The sequence below is a fragment of the Hyperolius riggenbachi genome, chromosome 6 (genome assembly GCF_040937935.1).
Source record: "Hyperolius riggenbachi isolate aHypRig1 chromosome 6, aHypRig1.pri, whole genome shotgun sequence".
NCBI classification, from domain to species: domain Eukaryota; kingdom Metazoa; phylum Chordata; class Amphibia; order Anura; family Hyperoliidae; genus Hyperolius; species Hyperolius riggenbachi.
In genome coordinates this window covers 232,538,293-232,563,456 of record NC_090651.1, presented here as the reverse complement: position 1 = coordinate 232,563,456, position 25,164 = coordinate 232,538,293, and the positions used below count along the sequence as shown (strand labels likewise).

Genomic DNA, 25,164 nt, shown 5'->3' with positions numbered 1-25,164 from the left:
TAGTGTAAAAGCAAATTATGTCAACGTGTTCAAATTTTGCAAGGTATTTTATCCCCAATTATATATAAATTCCTGAACAGCAGATTTTTAAAATCTGGACTTGCAAGGTTCCATTGAATGCCTAAGCTACGTGTGCAAAACACTGGTTGGTCAAATGGTTGGAAGAAAACCGGACCCTTACAGCACCTATCCATAGAAATTCGACAGCAGCGTTTGTTCCAGGTGCAGAGGTCCAATGAATATCTGACGGCCATCTACCGGTATTGGTAATGGTTCAATATATCATGGTGTTTGCCATCCAGATTGCCTTGCTAGTAAAGGAATTCTAGTCTTTGTACTCTGCTGTTATTTTCAATATTCAGATTATTCCTATAAGGCTAAGAAGTATAACTTCATGATTAGAGAGTAGTTTAAAACATGTATTCAAACTTACATTTACAGGAGATAAAACATAAACGTTGTTCAAATTAGCTTTACAGAACTTCTGATTAAAATGATTTTACAGAAATTCCCTTTCGTAGTTTGACCTCCACAAGCATAAAATGGCAACTACAAGACCAGGCTAAATGCGCACCCTGCAAAAAGACTCCTGTCTATGACAGACCAATTCAAATACATTACTATTTAATAGTTTAATTAAAGATTTGTGGTTTACTTGCCTTGTCTCAGACTGAATATCAAAAGGCAATCTGCAATACTAATTTTGGCCTGTAGAGGGAGAAAAGTCTGTCTATGTTTAAATGAAATAACCATCCTTTATCAAGACATATGCGAGCATAGAATGAAACAAAAGAAACCCAAATAGTTTGATCAAACCCTTTACAGACCTAAAGAAAAAATAAAGCCTGCTAAATTTGTTATCTGTGTAAAAAAATATTTTAAGTATTAACTAAAAATAGCTGTGCTTCAAAAATAGATTAAAACACAAAGATTAATCCAGTCTAATGTACTGTACTCCACTCTAAAAAAAAAGTCAAACTTAAAGATATACAAAAATATGTATTTTGAAAAGCAAACCACGACATAAAAAAATTCTTAGGTTATTTTCAGGACTGTAGAATGTAAACATATTTAAACTAATTCGGGAATCCCTTATGGTTAAGGCTGGTTTCACAGTGGGACGTTACAGGCGCACGTTAGAGCAGCCTGTAACGCACCCCACAGCAATGAAAAATCAATGGGCTGTTCACAGCCCACGTTGCGTTACAGTGTAACGCTGCGCCATAAGACAACGTACTGCATGCAGTACTTTATAAGCGGCAGAGCCGCGTTAGACTGCTTACACATGCTCAGTAACGTTGGGGAGGAGCGGAGAGCGGCCAGGCACATGGCTAATTAATATTCACTGCCTGCACTCAGTGACGTGCAGTGTTTACTTCCTGTAGCGGCCGCTCTGTGCGGCGATTGGCCTGGGCAGGACCATGTGATGCCGCATGCGTCCAAGAGTACGAATCACGGCATCACGGACGCCAGAGTGAGCTGCACAACGCGGCTCACTCTGACGTCCACAGCAGAGAGCACCAGGCGTTGCGTTAGGGGCACGTTATGCGACCATAACGTCCCCTAAAACGCAACGTCCTGGTGTGAAACCAGCCTAAATCAAAGGTAGAAGAGCTAATCTGTGTAAACTTCACTTGTCTCCATGTTCCCAGCTCAGAGCTTTCCATCAGCTCCTGTACATGCCCCTTTCCCGAGCATGATACTGTGCACAAGCCCAAAATCAACTACTGGACCATAGAAACCTCTCTCACAACCAAACCTACAGCTAGTGGAGAACAGCACTGATGAGGAGTTTTCCCACCCCTAATCTTGAGATGAGAGGTTAATGAAGAAGTCCATTACTGCTCAGAATTTTAAAAAGTACATGTAATGAACTCTTTTTTTTTTTACTTTTTTTTTTTAATTAACCACAAAGATCGATCTTAGTTTAGTTTTAACTGATACAAATTGAGTATTATCCTTACTTAATTTAAAATGATGTCTTGATAGGAACACAGTTATGAATGGGCATACAAAAGGAGGATATAGTGCCACTACTAAGGCATGATGGTCAAATTTCACTGCCATTAAAGATAAATAAATTCAAAATGGTTGCCTTTGCCATTCACACGTTAAGGACCTAGATGTTTATTTAATATAACAGTGCATAGTTTAATGATGCATTTCCTAAACATCCAACTACTTAAAGGCGCGTACACATGCTGGACTTCTTCAAACTGCCCGTGGGGCGGTCGTTCTGATGACAGTTGCGCACGAGAACAAGCTGTTGTCAGACTGATAAGGCTGGTTTTGACTGATCCGCTTGGCGGATCATCAGTCTGACAACAGCTTGTACTCATGTGCAACTGTTGTCAGAGCGACCGACCCGTAGTTGGAAAAAGTCTGGCGTGTGTACGCTCCTTAAAGATCCTGTTTGAACGGATTTAATTAACCATGTTGTTTGCCTTATGCTTCCTAGTGTACTTTGTTTACAAAACTAGTGTAAGCCCCTACTGAAGTCACCATTCCCAAGAAAGTAAACATATTTAAGCAAGTTAAAAGACAAGCTATTGAATATTTTTGTTAAGCTTTGGATACATTAAAAATAGATTAGATGTTCTGTAAGCTTCTGGAGAAACAGACCCCCCCCCAGCAATTGAGTTAAAATTACTCCAAGAACAATAAGGTCTAGCCTTTCTGCAATGTATTGCTCTTGCACACCTATGAAGTGCCCACTAAGCAGCCAGTAAAATTATTTCTGATCTCTTCTGACCTTTCCAGGTGGTGGGTGCGATCTACAGATGGGCCATGGGAAATGATCTTCACGGCAAAGCCTAACTCAACAGGAAAGGAACTGAGCTGTGATCTTTGCAAAGGTGACCCAAACCTCTCTAAAAAGTGAAAGCCTAGGAGTTTTCAAGACTGGAAACAAACTGTCATCTCCCCAATAATGTCACATAATATTTCCCCATGGCCTCAATTCACTAAGCAGTTTAGACTAGTCTACTGATGGTTTTAGTCTACTGATGGTTTGGTGTAAACTAACAATCAGTCGCATCAAAAGTGAATTCACTAATAATTACCGAATGTTTTAGACCTGGTCTAAAACATTTGGTATGTAGGTCTAATTACCGTATGAGGTCTAAAGATACGGGTAGCTATGGCTGGCATCCTTCTCCTCTGATGTGATCTCCTCTGGATACAATTAAACTCCTGCATAATTTATTCAAAAAGCTCCATCCTCACATCTAAAATACCTTGCAGAAGTAATTTACAGACAGAAATCAGATGGGCTAATCTCTGTCAGAAAAAGTGGGTGTGGTCACTACTTGTTTGCCTTTGTGAATTGTGTAATTATTGAATATTTTAGACCAGGTCTAAAACATTCGGTAATTATCAATAATTATTAGTGAAAATTCTTTTGATGCGACTGATTTACACCAAACCATCTGTAGACTAGTCTAAACTGCTTAGTAAATCGAGGCCTATATCCATATCTGTAGAGGAAAAAACTGTTGGAGGTTCACTTTCAAGTTCTTTTAGAGTGACAGATGTACAAACATTAACTCAGAATATGCAGGAGAGGAAGTGGAGTAGAATCCAAGATGGAAAAATTATTAGGTTTGTTCCAAATTCAAAATTCTGAGTGGTTTTGCTGAGAGGACTTAAGGCTGTCAGCTGTGCTAGGCCACATCAACAAAAAATCCTGCCATGCTGATCCCTGATTGAGATGCAATGAAAACATGAAAAATAGCAACCTGAAAAAAGTTTAACACATAACGATTACTGTTCTTAAAGACACTTGCATAAAAAAAAGAAAATTATTAAATGACACTACCTTCCCCTCAATGAGGTATACAATTTAACTGTAAAGCAATATTAAAGACTTCTCAGTATGTAAAATTCCAGTTCTTTCTCTACTATATAAGAGAACAAATAATGAGTACGTATTAATACGCAACATATAAAAACCAGAGCACTGCACTATAGCGGTAGCTCAGATTTCTATCATAAACAGTCAATGATATACTCAAATTAAGATTGAGTTCACCGAGATGAACACATTTAAGTGCCTGAATCACTCAGCATGGTGGCCTATTTGTGCATTCAAGTCCACATCTCACCTAGTAGCCAATGGCAACACAGAGGATTCAGGCAACAAAATGGAAGCTTCTGTGATGTCACTGGCTTCCTGTGATCTGACAAGGTACTTAAAAACAAGAGGCTACAAAATCCTGCTTTGTGGATATGAAGTGACTTTAAAAAAATAACAAAAGATAATCCATTTCCACAGACAGCACTTGGCCTATGTGACTACTTTTTGTGCAGCTAAACATATTAGCATAGATTTGGATACATCAAGCGCATGGTATTTTCACATTGATAATACTTCTGATCAGTTTTTCTGGTGTCATCTGGAAATGTTGTGTTTCTCTGATACAACCGCACTCCACTTGGATTGAGTAAAGCTTGAAGCAGGCAAATAGAACTGGAGCAGAACTAGGTGAGTCCCAGAATGCAGTTTCCTGCATTAGGATCTGTAGTCTTTTTTGCTATATGGCTTGTTACCCAAAATACTATCAATCTCATGAATTATAGAGGACGATAGTTTTGGAAGGACCTGTTGAATCAAACAAAGGGAAAGAGAATCAGAAAAGTGAACTTTAATGGCTTATCAAGAAAACCATCAAGATTACCAATAAAAACATACTTAAAGTGTACCTGTGAGGTAGAAAAAAATCAAAATATTTATCTGAGGCTTCCTACAGCCCTGTAAAGGCTCCTTGGTTCCTTGCTGCCTAGATCCCCTACTAGGTGGCCCAGTAATTCACCTAGTTGGGGCCAATCGGCACAGTACGGCCACACACACTCCCACGTCGCACTCCCTGCACAGGCTCAGAACACTCCTGGCTACGGGGGGGGGGCACAACAGGGAAGTGCGGCAGAGACACACATGCACAGTTCCCCTGACTGGCTGAATTATTAGCCATCAAGGATGAATTACCAGGATGCCTAAGTGGAGGATCCAGGCAGCCTGGGACGACTGCGTCTGAACAGGAATGAAGGGACTGAATGAGTCTGAACAGGAATGAAGGAAGCGCACGCGTGTGTGTGTGTGTGTGTATGTGTGTGTGTTTACTTTAAATTCCAGCTGCACACTTTGCTGTCTAGTCTAGCATCAACACCAGCATGTACTCCCTTCATAAACAGTATGACCCATGACCTTCTGCCATTTATTATTTCTTAGCCCGCCTGTGTGCAGAAGGCCATGTTCATTCTTTCTGCCCTTGCAGATGAAATCTAAGATTAAAGGTATTGTAAGGTGCAGTGGTCATCTGACCATGACTATAAAAGCACAGTCAGGGTGCACATTTTACTCACATATCTGATGTGTTCCATCCCATTCCTGTGGCTTCCTAGGCACAGACAGGAACAAATGATATGCGGAGAGCACTGATCAGACCTAAGGTACAGATCACAGATATGTGCATAAATGTAATATACACCATTTTATGTATGGGGATGCTGTTAGACCAAGAGTGTACAGCGGGCTGCCAATTCCGGGTCACGCAAGAAAGACCGGCCCAGTTGCCTTTCACATGCGGGATTATGCAGGCAGATGCCAGCCAGTCTCCGGGCACCATCCATGCTGTGTGCGTGTGATCTCCTGCTAAATGATACCTGTTTCGCCTGCATTCGTTGTTGAACATGTTACACTCTCATAAGGCAGCAAATGCTTCATTAAACCGAAGACCAAACTGACAGCAGGGAGAGTAAATGCCACCCTGTACAATGTAATACTTGTCAACAAAAGCAAGCAACAGGAATCTCCAATTGATTGCTTTAATGACCATGGGAAAAAAATGCTTATCCTTTACACAGAAGCGACTGACCCTTTTCTGGAGGCAAGTTTCACTTTTTCCCAGTCATACCTCTGGTGCCTGGTGTGTGGGCATCTCAAAGAAGGCCAGCACAAAATGGCTGCTTTTGGCTTCCTGGGGTAATGAATGCACTTTGAAATAAAGTTTGGAACTAACCTGTATTGCTCCAATATTCTCCAGGAGTTGGTCAGCATTAGAAGCTCCTAATAAAACAGAACTGACACCTTCGTTTCGCAGACACCAGGCTGCAAGCACAAGATAGAAGTTCAGTCAACTGGCCCCATAACGGTCTGTAAGTGGTGAGCAATTACAAGATCTCTAAGTCACTAACAAGAGCCTATTACAGAAGCTGTTTATCGTATATTCTCATAGAAGCTGCCTGGAATCCCTGAACTGCTTCTACTGAGGCATCTGTACAAAACTCTAACTCAGGAACTCAGTTCGGGTAAATCAGGTGTTCACGTGGTCAGAATTTAGCCCTGCACAATTACTGGAAAAGCTGGAGTAAGATGGGCAGTCAAAGCTGATTTATTTTGCACATTCTGCCTGGTATTTTTAAATTTAAAGTAGTAGAGACATGGTGATAGGGTCTACAAACCATGGCTCTGCCAACCATTTCTAAAAGCAAGGGCCTACCTCATTTAAAGTGAACCAGAGATCAACATAACTAAAGATTTGATACGTACCTGTGGTTTCCTCCAGCCCCATAAGCTCGTCTGAGTCCTACGCCGTCCTCCCGCAGTCTGCCGTTCAACCGTGATCAGCGCCGGTAACAGCTCAGTCGCGTCCAGTCTGGGTCTTTTGTGGGAGGTCCGCACATGCGCAGAAGAATCAGACTAGATGCAACTGTGTTGTTACCGGGGCTGATAGCGGCTGAACTGCAGACCGCGGGAGGACGGTGTGGGACTCAAACGAGCTTATGGGGCTGGAGGAAGCCCTGGGTAAGTATCGAATCTTTAGTTATGTTGATCTCTGTTACACTTTAACCACTTGCCGACCGCCTTAAAGGGAAGGATCAGGGACTATCCCAAAAGAATAAAAATCCCCATCCACTTACCTGGGGCTTCCTCCAGCCCGTGGCAGGCAGGAGGTGCCCTCGGCGCCGCTCCGCAGGCTCCCGGTGGTCTCCGGTGGCCCGCTCGAACTGGCCAGGACGGCAGCCAGGTCGGGCTTCTTGTGCGCTCCAAAATGCGCCTCACAGCGGCGTGCTGACGTCATCGGGCGTCCTCCGGGCTGTACTGCGCAGGCTCATTAGTTCTGAGCCTGCGCAGTACAGCCCAGAGGACGTCCGATGACGTCAGGGCGCCGGCGTGAGGCGCATTTTGGAGCGCGCAAGAAGCCCGACCTGGCCGCCGCGCCACCGGAGGCCACCGGGAGCATGCGGAGCGGCGCCGAAGGCACCTCCTGCCTGCCACGGGCTGGAGGAAGCCCTAGAAAGTGGATGGGCATTTTTATTCTTTTGGAATAATCCCTGAACCTTCCCTTTAAGCTGATGGGCGGCGGCAAGGGCTGGGCCCAATCGACCGCAATACGCCCATCGGCGGCGGCAGCAGGCGTGGCTGTGCGGCGATCGCGTCATGCGTGACGCGATCAGCTGCTGGTGTGAGGCTCCGCCCCCCCTTGCGCTGTAACCCGCCGGCCGTTCGGAAGCACCGGTGGGTTACTAGCTGACAGATCGCCGCTACAAAGTGTATAATATGCTTTGTAATGTATACAAAGCGTATTATACAGGCTGCCTCCTGTCCTGGTGGTCCCAGTGATCGAGGGACCACCAGGGCAGGCTGCAGCCACGAAGGTAAGCACCCAAGCACACTGATCTCCCCCCCCCCCCTTCCCTCTGATCGCCCACAGCACCCCTCAGACATCCCCCCCCTGCCCACCCCTCAGACCCCTGTTTGCACCCAATCACCCATCAATCACTCCCTGTCACTATCTGTCGATGCTATTTTTTTCATTAGTCCCTAAACTGCCCCCCTGGGGGCTCCTGATCACCCCCCACACTCTTAGATCCTCCCCAGAACCCCCCCAGCCCCCCCCCCGTGTACTGTATACATCTATCCTCCCCTGAAATCACCTATCATTCACCAGTCAATCACCACCTGTCACTGCCACTTATCAGATCAGACCCTAACCTGCCTCTTACGGGCATCTGATAACCCTCCCACACCATCAGATCGCTGGTAGACCTACCCTTAGATCACCTTCAAAGTGCATTGTTGACATCTGTTCTACCATCTAATCACCCACTGATCACCCATCAATCACCCCGTTACCACCTGTCACTGCTACCAATCAGATCAGACCCCTATCTGCCCCTAGGGCACCCAATCACCCGCCCACACCCTCAGACCCCCCAGACCTCCCCCCCGTGTACTGTATACATCTATTCTCCCCTGTAATCACTTGTCAATCACCCGTCAATCACCACCTGTCACTGCCACTTATCAGATCAGACCCTAACCTGCCTCTTACGGGCATCTGATCACCCTCCCACACCATCAAATTGCCCGCAGACCTACCCTCAGATCACCCCCAAAGTGCATTGTTTACATCTGTTCTGCCATCTAATCACCCACTGATCACCCATCAATCAGCCCCTGTCACTGTTACCCATCAGATTAGACCCCTATCTGCCCCTAGGGCACCCAATCACCCGCCCACACCCTCAGGATGCCCTCAGACTCCAGCCCTGATCACCTCGCCAGTGCATTGCTTGCATCTATTTCCCCCTCTAATCACACCTTGAGACACCCATCAATCACCTCCTGTCACCCCCTAGCACACCTACCCATCAGATCAGGCCCTAATTTGCCCCGTGTGGGCTCCTGATCACTCGGCCAAACCCTCAGATCCCCTTCCGATCACCTCCCCAGTGCATTGATTGCATCTATTTTCCCCTCTAACCACCCCCTGAGACACCCATCAATCACCTCCTGTCACCCCCCTAGCACTCCTATCCATCAGATCAGGCCCAATACAACCTGTCATCTAAGAGGCCACCCTGCTTATGACCGGTTCCACAAAATTCGCCCCCTCATAGACCACCTGTCATCAAAATTTGCAGATGCTTATACCCCTGAACAGTCATTTTGAGGCATTTGGTTTCCAGACTACTCACGGTTTTGGGCCCCAAAAATGCCAGGGCAGTATAGGAACCCCACAAGTGACCTCATTTTAGAAAAAAGACACCCCAAGGTATTCTGTTAGGTGTATGACGAGTTCATAGAAGATTTTACTTTTTTGTCAAAAGTTAGCGGAAATTGATTTTTATTGTGTTTTTCAAAAAGTGTCATTTTTCACTAACTTGTGACAAAAAAAATCTTCTATAAACTCACCATACACTTAACGGAATACCTTGGGGTGTCTTCTTTCTAAAATGGGGTCACCTGTGGGGTTCCTATACTGCCCTGGCATTTTAGGGGCCCTAAACCGTGAGGAGTAGTCTAGAAAACAAATGCCTCAAAATGACCTGTGAATAGGACGTTGGGCCCCTTAGCGCACCTAGGCTGCAAAAAAGTGTCACACATGTGGTATCACCGTACTCAGGAGAAGTAGTATAATGTGTTTTGGGGTGTATTTTTACACATACCCATGCTGGGAGGAAGAAATCTCTCTGTAAATTTAAAATTGTGTGTAAAAAAAAAAATCAAAAATTTGTCATTTACAGAGATATTTCTCCCACCCAGCATGGGTATATGTAAAAATACACCCCAAAACACATTATACTACTTCTTCTGAGCACGGCAGTACCAAATGTGTGGCACTTTTTTGCAGCCTAACTGCGCTAAGGGGCCCAAAGTCCAATGAGTACCTTTAGGATTTCACAGGTCATTTTGAGACATTTGGGTTCAAGACTACTCCTCACGGTTTAGGGCCCCTAAAATGCCAGGGCAGTATAGGAACCCCACAAATGATCCCATTTTAGAAAGAAGACACCCAAAGGTATTCCGTTAGGAGTATGGTGAGTTCATAGAAGATTTTATTTTTTGTCACAAGTTATTTTCCGCTAACTTGTGACAAAAAAATAAAATCTTCTATGAACTCACCATGCCTCTCAGTGAATACTTTGGGATGTCTTCTTTCCAAAATGCGGTCATTTGGGGGGTATTTATACTCTCCTGGAATTTTAGCACCTCATGAAACATGACAGGTGTTCAGAAAAGTCAGAGATGCTTCAAAATGGGAAAATTCACTTTTTGCACCATAGTTTGTAAACGTTATAACTTTTACCCAAACCAATAAATATACACTGAATGTTTTTTTTTTTTTTTTTATCAAAGACATGTAGCACAATAAATTTGGACAAAAATGTATACAGCAATTTTACTTTATTTGAAAAATGTCAGCACAGGAAGTTAAAAAAAAAAATCATTTTTTTGAAAAAATGCATGTCTTTTTTGATGAATATAATAAAAACTAAAACTCGCAGCAGCAATCAAATAGCACCAAAAGAAAGCTGTATTAGTGACAAGAAAAGGAGGTAAAATTAATTTAGGTGGTAGGTTGTATGACCGAGCAATAAACCGTGAAAGCTGCAATGGTCTGAATGGAAAAAAAAGGCTCTGGTCCTTAAGGGACAAAAAGACTGTGGTCCTCAAGTGGTTAAAGTGGTATGAATCTTAGCATTTCTTCTTTGCTCTAAAAGATTATTTACAGCATTAAATCTACTACTATAACATAATTTGTAGCAGAACAGCATTCAACCAGTTAAACACAGTTCTTCAGTGGAAAGCTCCTTGCTTCAGTGGGCAGCTTCTGGCCACATCCAAAGAGGTGATAACATTATCTTTTGTTTACCTTTCATTGTCTGCTACATTCCTAGCTGTGCTGAAAATAAACTCTCTCTGCTGTAGAAGTAGAGAGCTGAGAAGTAATCACTAGATAGATTTGAATATATAAATACAGCAGCTATTCAAGAAAATGCAATGGCAGCTTTCAGAGCAAATAAACTGTAATTTGGGAACTTGTAATTTGTAAAACCGACAATGGGCTTGATTCACAAAGCTACTACTACAGCAGCGCAGCTAAAAGTATACCCAAGGTGACGTGACATGATGAGATAGACATGGGTATGTACAGTGCCTAGCACACAAATAACTATGCTGTGTTCCTTTTTTTCTTTCTCTGACTGAAAGAGCCTGACTGATTAGAAATTCCAACCATAAAACACTTTTCTAGCAGAAAATGGCTTCTGCAAGCAGGAAAAAGATAAAAAGGATCAATAGTTCATAGATTTTAGCTCTGGCATACTTCAGTGTCATTGAGCAAAAAAAACAGTAAATAAACAGTAAATAAAACAGTACAATCGTATAAAGTAGATTTAAACATAAAACAGTGGAATATCGTAAAAAGTCATTTTTAGAAGAAGGAAGTTAGATACAATCGTTTATTTAATTAGTTTATTTTCACCTCGGGTGTCCTTTAATGAGTGCAGAGACACTTGACAGGCAGCCTACAGGGCCAAAGTGCAGGAATCTGGTACTTTGAAGCTACTGAACCCGTCGGGCTCTGGGCAGGTACAGTGGAGAGCTCGTTAAGAGTAATGAAGCGCCCTATATATGCGTAATTTCACTGCGCACGCTATGGTTGCATATCGTGCGCAGGCAATTATAACACTCTGAACTCATTAAGCTGCACTATAGCAGCGCAGCTTTGTGAATCAAGCCCAACATTACGTGTGCACAAAAACAAATATGGTAACTGTACGGGTAACAAAAAGTAGGAAAACACATTTTTATTGAATGTTATGTCAGAGTTTTATGCCACTTTGAGGAAATAATGGAAAATGGAGTCAATGAATACTCTAAACGATTTGCATTACACTGTTCTTAGTGTTCTGAGAGGAGAGTAAAATACATTTCTCATCAGAAGACCACCCACTCAAACCCAGTATTTATCTGATACCATTATGGTCGTGAGATCAATAAATTCAGTTATCGTTCCGCTTCTATGGCAGCTTTACCCACACAACCTTTCAACAGAGAACTAAATATTTTCAATTTTTCTTACGACTATCTTTTCCCCACACGGACCTTTAGATTGCAGATCTGTACTGTACGTGTGCTTATCATGCAGTGGGACTACTAAGAATGAGGCGAACTGTGCAAAGCTTAAGTCTGTCTGCTGCCATTAAAGGTCAGTGTAATCCACCGTGACAGATGCACAGAGCCAGGAAGAATTGATCTTCTATGATCTTCAGCTTTTTTCTGATCTTTCCCTTATCAAGAAAATGCTTGTCCATATGTAACTACTCACCAATAGCTAACTGGGGAAGCGTGCAGCCCAGTCGCTCTGCAATGGCTTGAAGCTCTTTAAGCTTAGCTTGTTGCCGTCTTCCTTCTTCACTCAATATCTTGTCCTTTAACCACTGATAACCCTGGAAAATAATGCACAGCTTTTAAAAACAAAACACAGCTTACAGGAAATCCTGTGAATAAGTCACTGCTATACAGAATAATGCATTCTGGGAAATGAAAATGATATGTCAGAGCTGTAAGTCAATTCTTTAACCGCAGAGTATAAAGAGGTTTCCCATATCCTGACCTGATCGTTACACTACCTTCGTCATGAAATAATAACTGATTTGACTACCAGCTCTTCTCCCTGCAAAGATCATTAAAGGAATACTATCGATTCACATATTTTTTTCAATTGACACAGGAATTGTTTGGGAAGTGCTGCTAAGTACTGGTGTATACATTTTAGTAGCAACTTCATTGTTTACTGTTAGCAAAATACTTTCAAAGTTTACTGACGCCAAAACTGATGGCTGACTGAGCCAAGGAGAGGGGGAATTCCCCTCACACTTGATCAGTAAACTCTATGTGTAGCTCTGTGTGTGACAGAGAGAAAGCTCCCGACAGCTGCAGCTGCCTGTGTTTCTGACTGAGGTGTCTGAAGAGAGCAGAGGAAATGTAACTAATTGTCACAGCTTTTTCATACTGTTTTTGCTTTCAGAGTTTGATATGTTTGATATTTGCTTTCTGTAGTCTGATATGCAACTCTGGCTGTGCATTGAAGCAGACACCCCTTCTGCAATTGATTTGTCCCAATATAGCAAAATCCTACCCTCAATAAATTACAGTTTTTGCCTCTGATATTTAACATGAAAAGTAGGTAAATGTTTACACAGCTACTTAGACATTATTTGCACACTGTCATTTTAGAACACTTGGGTATCGATAGTATTCCTTTAACCCATTTGCGTTCCGTCGTTTTCACTTGAGCAATGTTCACCTCCCATTCATTAGCCTATAACTTTATCACTACTTATCACAGTGAACTGATCTATATCTTGTTTTTTCCGCCACCAATTAGGCTTTCTTTGGGGGGTACATTTTGCTAAGAGCCACTTTACTGTAAGTGCATTTTAACAGGAAGAATAAGAAAAAATGGAAAAAATTCATTATTTCTCAGTTTTCAGCAGTTATAGTTTTAAAATACCGTATATACTCGCATATAAGCCGACCCGCATATAAGCCGACCCCCCAACTTTTCCCTGAAAAACCAGGGGAAAATGATTGACCCCCATATAAGCCGGGGGTAGGAAATGCTGGCCGCCTTATTCCCCGAGTGTGTCTTAGTATAGCTAGTAAAGTGTCCAGTATGGGTAGGTAGTGCCCCAGTATAGCTAGTATAGTGCCCAGTATAGCTAGTATAGTGCTCAGTATAGCTAGTATAGTGCTCAGTATAGCTAGTAAAGTGCCCCAGTTTAGCTAGTATACTGCCCAGTACAGCTAGTATAGTGCTCAGTATAGCTAGTAAAGTGCCCCAGTTTAGCTAGTATAGTGCTCAGTATAGTGCTCAGTATAGCTAGTATAGTGCTCAGTATAGCGCTCAGTATAGCTAGTATAGTGCCCCAGTTTAGCTAGTATAGTGCTCAGTATAGCTAGTATAGTGCTCAGTATAGCTAGTAAAGTGCCCCAGTATAGCTAGTATAGTGCTCAGTATAGCTAGTATAGTGCCCAGTATAGCTAGTATAGTGCTCAGTATAGCTAGTATAGTGCCCCAGTTTAGCTAGTATAGTGCTCAGTATAGCTAGTATAGTGCCCCAGTTTAGCTAGTATAGTGCTCAGTATAGCTAGTATAGTGCCCCAGTTTAGCTAGTATAGTGCCCCAGTTTAGCTAGTATAGTGCTCAGTATAGCTAGTATAGCGCCCCAGTTTAGCTAGTATAGCGCTCAGTAAAGCTAGTTACGTTCCCCAGTTTAGCCAGTACAGTCCCCGCTCCCCATGGCCGCCGCCGCTATTACCTGGCTGCATCTTCTATTTCAATCTCCGTTCTTGTAAACATTCAGAGCAGCGCGCCCGGCGCTGCTACTGTGACGAGCGGCGAGCCAGGAAAGAGCGGTTCCCATAGTAACAGGACGCTCTTTCCTGCCTCGTCACAGTAGCAGCGCCGGGCGCGCTGCTCTGAATGTTTACAAGAACGGAGATTGAAATAGAAGATGCAGCCAGGTAATAGCGGCGGCGGCCATGGGGGGAGCGGGGGACCCGCGGACCAGCGGAGGGGGGGGGGACCCGCGGACCACCATGACTCGCATACAAGCCGAACCCCCAACTTTTGGCCCCCTTTTTGGGGGTCAAAAATTCGGCTTGTATGCGAGTATATACGGTAATACATGCCTCCATAATTAAAACTCACGTATTGTATTTGCCAATATGTCCCGGTTATTACACCGTTAAAATGATGTCCCTATCACAATGTATGGCGACAATATTTTATTTGGAAATAATGGTGCATTTTTTCCGTTTTGCATCTATCACCATTTACAAGTTTAAAATAAAAAAAAAATATAGAAATATTTCATCTTTACATTGATATTTAAAAAGTTTAGACCCCTAGGCAGTGGCGTAGCAATAGTGGGTGCAGAGGTAGCGACCGCATCGGGGCCCTTGGGTCAGAGGGGTCCCGAGGGGCCCTCCCTCAATCACAATATTAGCTCTCTATTGGCCCTGTGTTGGTAATAATCACTTCTATAGATGCTTTAAATAGTAATAATCATTAGCAAACTGTTCCCCATCCCCTTCTTGCACCTCTAACACTGTTGTTGTCCTTGTCAGGTTTTGGTGCGCCGTATCAATTGTTATGTATAGAGTGCTTGGGGGGACCCCATGTAAAACTTGCACCAGGGCCCATAGCGCCTTAGCTACGCCACTGCCCTTAGGTAAATATTTACATGTTGTTGTTTTTTTATTGTATTTTTTTTTTTTATATATTACAAATTTTATTTGGGTATGTTTGGGAGGGTGGGATGTAAACAATAGTTTTATAATGTAAATGTGTGTTGAGTTTTATTTTTTTTTACTTTAAGTTGTAGTTTTACTTTTTGGCCACAAGATAGCGGCCATGAGTTTGTTTAAATGTCGTCATTCTTAGGCCTGGTTCACACTTGCGGTTCTCTGCCAAACGGACCGATCGGAACCGTACGGTTCTGATCCGGATCTGATCCGGATCCGGTCAGTTTGCATCAGGTGTTCATCAGGATGCGATCCGGATCCGTTTGGCAAAAGCTAGTAGAAATAAAATAAAAATGTTGGGGTCTGGGAGGTCAGCAGAAGGTGGACCTGTGGAATCAGGCCCTCCGCTGTTTAGCACTCACCTCCACCTCCGACATACTGCCAACATCTCCAGCACGTTTAAAGTCACTGCTGCTCCACTCCAAAATGCTTGCCCATGTGTCCCCATCCAAAATCGCCGCTACAATACGCATAGGAAGTGGGGTAGAACATCCGGATTTTATAGCCAGTGTGTTGTGCGCTCTCCGGTTCTCATTGGTTTGTATTGGCCGGATGGTGCAGTCCGGCTCCGCTCCGGATACGTCTGCCGGAGGAGCCGGACCAAAAAATAGCGCATGTTGGGTCTTACGCCGGAGTCCGGATCCGGTCTGGATCCGGTCCGGACGAAACGGACGCATGTGAACGGACGCATAGACTTTCATTGTTATGCCGTGCGTCCGTTCCGTCCGTTCCGCATGCGGTCCGGCTCCGGCACGGCGATTCCGGACGGCGACCGCTAATGTGAACCAGGCCTAAGCGTAACATACGCTTAGAGGGATGCATGGGGGACGTTGCAACCAGAAAAAGCGAAGCTTCCGAGAAAAGCTGTCGCTTTTTCAGCGGGGGAGAGGAATCAGTGATCAGGCACCATAGCCCGATTCACCGATTGCCTGACTAACGAACCGTGGGCCGGAAGTGCGTGTCCATGCGCACGATCGTCCGCGGGAGCGCGCATGGTTCCTGGACGTAGTTTCTACATCCAGGAACCAAAATAGCTTAAACACACTTACATGATTAGGTGGGTGCACCTATTGCAAGTTGTTCCCTATGTGGAAAGAGAAGTAGAGAAGTAGAGAGAAGTAGAGGAGCTTATAGGACAGATGTTCTGGCACCCTAGAATTCACCCAACATGAACCTACAAACCCCATCCAAACTGCACCGCAAGTGTGCTGGCTGCCCCCGCTGTCACTTCTCCCTTATGTCCCTTGCCCATCATAGGTAGCTACAGGTGCCCCTTAGTATTAGGTATCCAGAAGTACCCTCAGTATTAAGTAGCTAGAGGTGCCCTCAAGTATTAGGTAGCTAAAGGAACCTCAGTGTATTAAGTAGCTAGAGGTCCTGACTGAAGGTAGATCTTGTCAGTGGAATGCCGAGAGCAGGGTGAGTAACCTCTCATTTACACTGTCAACAGCACTCTGCATAGGGAAGGTTCCTGGGGAGGGGAGTGAGCTGTCTTTCCATCATCAGACGCTTGTAGGCATGTGCCTACAGTGCCTTATGGTAAATCCGGCCCTGGAAGTAGAAGATCTTTTGCAACATCAGGTCTTGGGGGACCTAAATGTGGATCAGCAGTGGGAGGTCTAGTAATGACCACCTACAGACATCAGATCATTACTCAATCCTATAATAAAGTCAATTAATATCTGTAGGCATTTTTAGCTTATGCAAACGCTATACAACTTTCTTGAACAATTATAGCAACATATATGTAATGTAGACTCTTTGCATTGCCACAGAAAATGTAGATAAAGTCTGTACATCCAGATTGTACAATGTATTAACGGCATTAAACAATAATGTACACATTATACATTACTATTGCCCAAGACAAGCTTTTAGGATTGCTTTGCGTGACAGTTCTCCAGTGATCACCATGTAACTCATACTGGAGGGTGAAGGCATCGCTACCTCTCATGTGTTCCATTGGCAGCTCCTTTTATTGGCCACCCTCTGCCTACTTGTCCTCTGAAACCTGGCTGCTATGCCTTCTGCTGCTTGCTTTGAAACCTGCTGTCCACTGCTGATATGAAGCTTCCTATTGGCAAAGGAGTGTGAGACTCCAAACAAAGCTACATGGCTTTTGCAGGAGAAGAAACCATGCCAACAGTGGAACACGGGAGACGCAGCGATGTCCTAACTCTCCAGCCAGCACCTCACTGCCTAAAACTGTGTTTTAAAGAAGGGGAGTGGGTAACCACTGGCAGAATGAGGGGGTGAAAAGGGATAGACCCTCCACTCCGCTCTCCATTAGTACGTTTGTGGGAAGGGAGGGGCAACAGCAGCTTCAGTATTGGAAAAGTACTCTACATACTGCAATATGGGGGGAGGGGTGGGACTAGTAGCCATGCATGGCTGGTAACAGACCTGGTTGGGGGACAAGAGTGATGATGCAACCAATTCAGTGGAACTAGTGTATGAGTGGGAGCTATGATGGATACTTAACCTCCTTGGCGGTAACCCCGTGTGTGACATGGGGTAAGCCGCCGGAGGGTGCCGCTCAGGCCCTGCTGGGCCGATTTACATAATTTTTTTTTTCAAACACGCAGCTAGCACTTTGCTAGCTGCGTGTATGGTATGATCGCCGCCGCCGATGCGACGCTACCCACCGCAATACAGCCCCCCCCCGCATACACCTTGCCAGGCTGCGCTATGGGATGGATCGGGATTCCCTGTGACGTCACGACACCGGCGACGTCACTCTGTTCGTCGCCATGGCGACGGGGGAAGCCCTCAAGGAAATCCCGTTCAGAACAGGATTTCCTTATGGGCAAGCGCTGCCAGTGTAATGTAATGTAATTCAGCGCTGCGTAATATGTTGGCGCTTTATAAATACAATAAATAAATGTCAGCTATTGCAGCCCCGCACTCTGTGCAGCCCCGCATGCGCAGTAGGAGCCTGCGTCCCATTAAATCGTGCAGTCACGTAAAACGTCCTAAATATATCCGCTTCCGCACCACGTACACGCCCAAAATTTTCAGGGGAAGGAGGGGACCCCCAGATCTAGCTTTGTGCCAAATTGCAGCCCCCGAGCCTGGCTGGTTCCCGAGACTGATTGCAGCAAACCTATCTTGGGAACTAGCGGGGCTAGGGGGCTGCAATTCGACACAGAGCTAGATCTGGGGGTCCCCTCCCTCCCCTGAAAATTTCGGGAGTGTACGTGGTGCGGAAGCGGAGATATTTCAGGTAAATAATGTCTAACTTCCCACTGAGCATGCGCAATACTCAGTGAGGAAGGCTGCTTCCGGGCTGCAATATCTGACATTACACCGGCGGCGATCGAAAGATACGGGGGGATGCCGCTGGGAGGGGGGGAAGCATGTAGCTAGCGCTAGGCTAGCTACATGCTTAAAATTTTTTTTTGAAAAAAACCCTCCCGCGGCCACGCAGCCGCACATATCATACCGCCAGGGAGGTTAAAAGTTCTACTTCATTTCTTATCAAGTCAACCAATTTTAATTGTTGTCTCAGGTAAATAAGGAAAGATTAGTTTATCTTAAATTAGTTCATATTTGAGTATAAATAGTATCTATGAACTATGCATGTATTTTAACTCCATACTTATTTCTCACTATGCACTCATCCCCATATGATAATGGTCCCCTATAAATATTAGCTGTAATAATATTAATACAAAAAAAAAATCTATTTACCTTCAGTGAGGCTCTAGAATATGGCGGAATACCACCATCATATTTTCCAGAAACTATTCCGCATGCCAGTGGAGACCACGTCATAGCACCCACTCCTAGAGGAAAGAAGAACAAGGCGTATGGAATGCAGGGTAAGGTCAGTGCATTAATACCACTCTGTACAGTGCTAAAAGAGATGATTGCACTAGATAAATCCATAATATTAATAACAGTGACAAAAAAGAATGGCCACCTATTCTATAATCTAGTAATGTTTCCATTTACCACACCCAACCTAAAAATATCCAAGACCACAATGTAGGATACAAATAGGTATTTAAAATATTTGCCAAATGTGTATCAAATTGTATGTGCAAACCAAATAAATGTAGATGAAATGGTCAGGTTCTCCGGGTCGACATCAGGGATGCCAGTGCAAATGCTCTGTCTAGCTCAGGCCTGGGCAAACTTGGCCGTCCAGCTGTTAAGGAACTACAAGTCCCACGATGCATTTGCCTTTATGAGTCATGACTGTGGCTGTCAGACTCCTGCAATGCATTGTGGGACTTGTAGTTCCTTAACAGCTGGAGGGCCAAGTTTGCCCAGGCCTGGTCTATCTGCACAAAAGGCACCAAATTATTGTGCCAGCTAAGTAGAAGGTGCTGGATAGTGTAATGGTTAAGGGCTATGCCCCTGACACAGGAGACCCGGGTTCAAATCTCGGCTCTGCCTGATCAGTAAGCCAGCACCTATTCATCAGGAGACCTTAGGCAAGTCTCCCTAACATTGCTACTGCCTATAGAGCGCGTCCTAGTGGCTGCAGCTCTGGCGCTTTGAGTCCGCCATGAGAAAAGCGCGATATACGTGTTTGTCTTTAGTCGCCCAAAGCACTTAGACAAATGCAAATGGACTGCATTAAGCTAACCATGCACTATACAATTATCAGAAGATTTTTTTTTTCCGATCGTCATTTGATCAATATTATGATCAATCTAATGACCATAGTGCAAACAAGTACAGTAATGTCAATACAATAATAACAATTTCTGAACAGTGCTAGCCAGGGCAGCCATCAGGGGGGGACAACTGACACTGCAGTGAGGGGCCCCGGGCTTCTGGGGGCCCTGGGCCTCCCCAAAGCACTGTAAGGGCTGCATGTGCTGGCTGCAGGCCTGTGGCTCACTATCTAGCACACCGGGTTCCAGCACTGAGAAAAGAGTGATGATGTCAATCAGCGCTTGAATGTGGGGAGCAGATGAGTGAGCCTGGCACAGCGGAATTTCTATACTGGGGCACCACCTATATCTGGCTACAGGCTACCTATACTGGGCCACCACCTATACCTGGCTACCTATACTGGGGCTGGAACCACCTATACCTAGCTACCTATACTGGGGCACCACCTATACCTGGCTACCTATACTGGGCCACCACCTATACCTGGCTACCTATACTGGGGCTGGAACCACCTATACCTAGCTACCTATACTGGGGCACCACCTATACTTGGCTACTTATACCGGGGAGCCTATAGCTTGCTATCTATACTGGGGGCACCTGTACCTGGCTAACCTATACTGGTGCACCACCCATACCAGGCTACCTATACTGGGGCACCACCTATAGCTGGCTACTTATACTGGAGGAACCTATACCTGGCTACATATACTGGGTGCACCTATGCCTGGATACCTATACCGGGAGCACATAAACCAGGCTAGGGCAGGGGAACGAGTTGAGACAGAAGGGGACAAGAGGTAACACAGGGAGATAAAAGAGGTACAGGGGGAACAGAGGCGGACAAAAGAGGCACAGGGAGAAAAGAGATGAGACGGGAACATGAGGTCACACAGAGGGACACAAACTGAGGTGAGCCAGAGGGGGACAAAAGAGGCACAGGAAGAAAAGAGGGCGACAAAAGAAAACGGATAAAGGATAAAAACTGACCTACAAGTCCCTATCTCCTTTGTTAACCGGGGACTACCGGTATTTTGCTAGTATTTGGCCCCACCTGCAACATGCCATGGTCACGCCCACTTTTTGCCGCATCACGCTGTGCATGTCGCTTTCTTCAGTGTCGGAGACATGCACATTTTTCACCGCAGCGCACTTCGCACAAGGACACGGGGTGGGGTGGCTAGTGGGCAGGCACAGCAACCAGTGGGTGGACCCAGGCCTGATTATGTGTGAGGGGCCCCAAAAATTCTGATGGCGGCCCTGCTAGCTCTGTTAGACGAAAAAGTTTGCATTGACTGTCTTTTAATAATTGCAATGAGGGTTTTGCACACGCGATCTGTACATGATAAAAATACAGTAGGAATCAACAAATATAATTAGTGTGGTTTTCCATTGTAAAATTATTGATCTTACATCCATTGTGCAAGAGATTGCTTTACTATCAATGACCCAACATTGCTTATCAATTAGTTTTGCCCTTCATGTCAATCAAAATACATGATTATTTATAGATTGCAAGTGTTAAAATTTTACTTAAATGTAAGAATGATTAGATGCTTTGCCTACTCAAAAGTGTAACTGGGCAAAAATATTGAACACTGTTGAACCTTTAGTCTTTACTTAAAGAATACAAAAATATGCAGTATGTTTTATTGACCACTCTACAAACATTTGCCAGATTCACCCCAACAGTGTTTTATACTACGGTATACACCACTGTTAGACCATGTCTCATCCAAATTGGTTGGATTCAGGGGAAGATCTTCCATGAGGCGGGGTATAAATATGGAGTGGCGGCGGCACTTTCCCTCTGCAGTGGCGAGAGGTATCACCAGCCCCATGCGTTCCAGCTCATTGCGTATGAGCGCTGTAACCATGGATGCTGGGGGTGCTACTGAAGAGACTGATGCATCGCTGGAATGCATGGAGCTGGTGAGTCCTCTCGCCGCTGTAAAGGGCTACTACCTATACATGAGGCACCTATACCTGGCTACCTATACCTGGTTTACTATACTGGGGGCACCCATACCCGGCTACCTATACTGAGGTCACCTATACCTGGCTTCCTATACTGGGGACACCCATACCTGACTACTTATACTGGGGACACCCATACCTGACTACCTATACTGGGGGCGACTATACCTGGCTTCCTATACTGGGGGCACCTATACCTGATACCCTATACTGAGGGCACCTATACCTGGCTACCTACACTGGGGGACACCTATACCTGGCTACCTATGCAGGAGACTCCCATAACTATCTACCTATACTGGGGGCACCTATATCCGGCTTCCTATATTGGGGGCACCTATATCTGTATACTTATACTGGGGGCACCTATACAGGGGATACCCATACCTGGCTACCTATACTAGGGGTCACGTATACCTGGCTTCTATATTGGGGCACCTATACCTGGTTTATAATACTGGGGGCACCCATACCCGGCTTCCTATACTGGGGACACCCATACCTGACTACATATACTGGGGGCGACTATACCTGGCTTCCTATATTGGGGCACCTACATCTGTTTACTTATACTGGGGCACCTATGCACCTATACCTGGCTACCTAACTACCCTGAGGTAAAACAAAACTAACATTTTTTGGGGGGGCGAGGGGGGGGGATGAAGACACCATGGCTATAGCGCGCGGTGGAAATTGTTGAGTGCTGTGCAATCATTCCAAATCTGGGGAGGAGGAGCATCCTTACAAGTTTGCTTCAGGCAGCAAAAAGTTTAGAACTGGTCCTGGATGGGTTGATCTTCTCAGATGCCAGTTAATACAGGAATATTACAGAATACATAGGACAGATGCATGATCATTTGCCCAATTCCCTGTACCACTTCAGATTCGATCAGAGAGGGATCTATCTGTTGGTCGGATCTGATGGCAAATCGACCAGTGTATGGCTACCTTTAGAGTCAATGTTGCAGATTATTGTACAGGCATGAATAATTATTGCACCACAGGGTTAATGTGTAACTATAAGCATTGAGCTAAAGGCAAATGTTTTCCACCATCCATCATTTTCTTATTAGCAGTGGAGGTTACAATGAGGCCATGGTGACGTCAGATGTACACCAGAAGTAATTTGTTTGGGAGACAGAAATCTGTGGTGTCAGCTACTATTTAACGGTGTTCAATGATCCAACTCTCTGAGAACCTGAGGAATTCTATTAAGATTAAATTTTACAGGCAGAAAGATGGTAGCATATGTTCTGATAATGTTTACTCTGCTTATCTCCTGAAGGTTAATGTGGACATGGACCCTGAACTGTCAGGCCCCTTGCACACTTGGGCGCTGCATTGCAAAGTGGTAGGCTTTACTGCGGCAAGGAACACGCAATGTCTATGGAGACTTACACAGCTGCAACGCATGTGCGCCGAATGTATCAAAATTGCCGCAATTCCGATGAAGTCTGCAGCCTACCGCACAATTACTTTACCCTGGGAGAAATACACATTTTATATTTATGTATTTTACATTTTATGATATTCTGCTATACTGGTCCTTTAACCTCCTTGCCGGTCTAATTAATCCGGCAAGGAGGCAGCGCAGCACTTTTTAATTTATTTTTTTAAATCATGTAGCGATCCCAGGGCGCAGCGGGTAGCGGCGAATCGGCGGCTAGCGGCGGCAATCGCGTACAACACGCAGCTCGGGATAACCGGCAAGGAGGGTAAAGAACCAATATTAAGAAAAAAAAAGAAAAATACACATGTATGATAAGTACATTTCTCTCAGAGTAAAATGCACTATCAAGTACTTTTCTTCTATGTTGCTGTCATTTACAGTAAGCAGTAAAAATCTGACAGGTTTTGGCCTTGCCCATCTCCTCATGGTGAATTATAGGTATTTTTTTTCCTTTACAAAAGCACTTCCTGGAAAGGATCTATACAAATGTTTATATTGCATTATACTCGGGAACAAATATACATTTTATACACATACGCATATAAGTGCATTTTACATTTTTAAATTTTTCGCAATAGTGGTCCTTTAAAATTAAGTAAATATAACAGTCTCCATATCCCTCTCACTTCAGGTGTTCTTTAATAACAGCAAGTACATATTCTGGTGCCTGGTAAGAATCATGGGATTTACTAATTTACTGACTGCAGTTAAGGGTATAATATATGCCATCCATCAACTGCATCATTGCTTCCTCTCATACCTTATTAAACATAAGTATCCTGTTGTTTGAACAATCAATACTCTATTAATTTAATAAAAATAATAAGTAAAGCCTAGTAGAAAATATAATCCTGTCTGGTTAAAGAGACACTGAAGCGAAAAAAAAATGATATAATTTGTATGTGTAGTACAGCTAAGAAATAAAGCATTAGGAGCAGAGCCATAATGGTCCGTACACACGCCGGACTGCAGGCAACGACAGGTCCGTCGTCACCTCCCGCTGGGTGGGCGTTCCAACGACAGTCCGGCGTGTGTACAAGTCTGTCTGCAGACTGATACGGCTGTTTCTGAGTGATCCGCCCGGCGGGAGGGGACGACGGACCCGTCGTTGCCTGCAGTCCGGCGTGTGTACGGACCTTAAGTCTAACATTTGTTTCCAGTACAGGAAGAGTTAAGAAACTCCAGTTGTTATCTATGCAAATAGCCATTGAGTTCTAGGATGCAGAGAGCTCTGACTTCTGATTAGGTTATTTCGGGCGGTATTGTGTTTTTCTTTTGCAGAGAATAGTTCAGGACAGGTCAAAAGTTCACTGCCTGTTCTATAAAAACATTTAGAATGCTGAGTAATGTGTAAATTGCCCATATTAGAGAATGATGCAATGTTATAAAAAAAGCTGTATAACGGAAAATAAAAATATGAGAATATTTTTTTTTCTACCAATGTTCTAGCAATTACCCCTACTACACAACCAATTCATGATATCATAATTTTTTTTCCGCTTCAGTGTCTCTTTAACCTCCTTGGCGGTAACCCCGTGTGTGACAGGCCCTGCTGGGCCGATTTACATAATTTTTTTTTTGCTACGCGTGTGCATAACGATCGCCACCGCTACCCGCTGATTCGCCGCACCCCCCCCCCCCCCAGGCCCCGTGCGCTGCCTGGCCAATAAGTGCCAGGCAGCGCTGAGGGGTGGATCGGGACTCCCAATGACGTCACAACGTCGATGACGTCATCCCGCACCGTCGCCATGGCGACGGGGGAAGCCCTCCAGGAAATCCCGTTCTATGAACAGGATTTTCTGATCGCCGGAGGCGATCGAAGAGGGTAGGGGGACACCGCTGCACAGCGGCTATCATGTAGCGAGCCCTAGGCTCGCTACATGATTTAGAAAGAAAAATCACAAAAAAATGGCCGCGCTGCCCCCTGGCGGTTTTTAATAGACCGCCAGGGGGGTTAAGGAACATGAGATGGCTAACCATGCCTCTTTGGCTCTAATGCACATTGATGAGG

At 44.6% G+C, this 25,164-nt stretch overlaps 1 protein-coding gene across 6 annotated transcripts in view; it reads right to left on the bottom strand.

Annotated features, from left to right (window-relative positions):
* Positions 1–940: 940 nt before the first annotated feature.
* Positions 941–25,164, bottom strand: part of KCNAB2 (potassium voltage-gated channel subfamily A regulatory beta subunit 2) — a 420,882-nt gene continuing 396,658 nt past the window's right edge. For all 6 annotated transcript variants that reach the window (XM_068240498.1, XM_068240500.1, XM_068240499.1 and 3 more), the window contains 4 exons: positions 18,791–18,885; positions 12,117–12,237; positions 6,018–6,106; positions 941–4,600 (listed from right to left, as the gene is read on the bottom strand). In XM_068240498.1, coding sequence (XP_068096599.1) covers positions 4,511–4,600; positions 6,018–6,106; positions 12,117–12,237; positions 18,791–18,885 — 395 coding nt within the window. In that variant the 3' untranslated portion in view covers positions 941–4,510. The remainder of the gene's footprint in view (positions 4,601–6,017; positions 6,107–12,116; positions 12,238–18,790; positions 18,886–25,164) is intronic.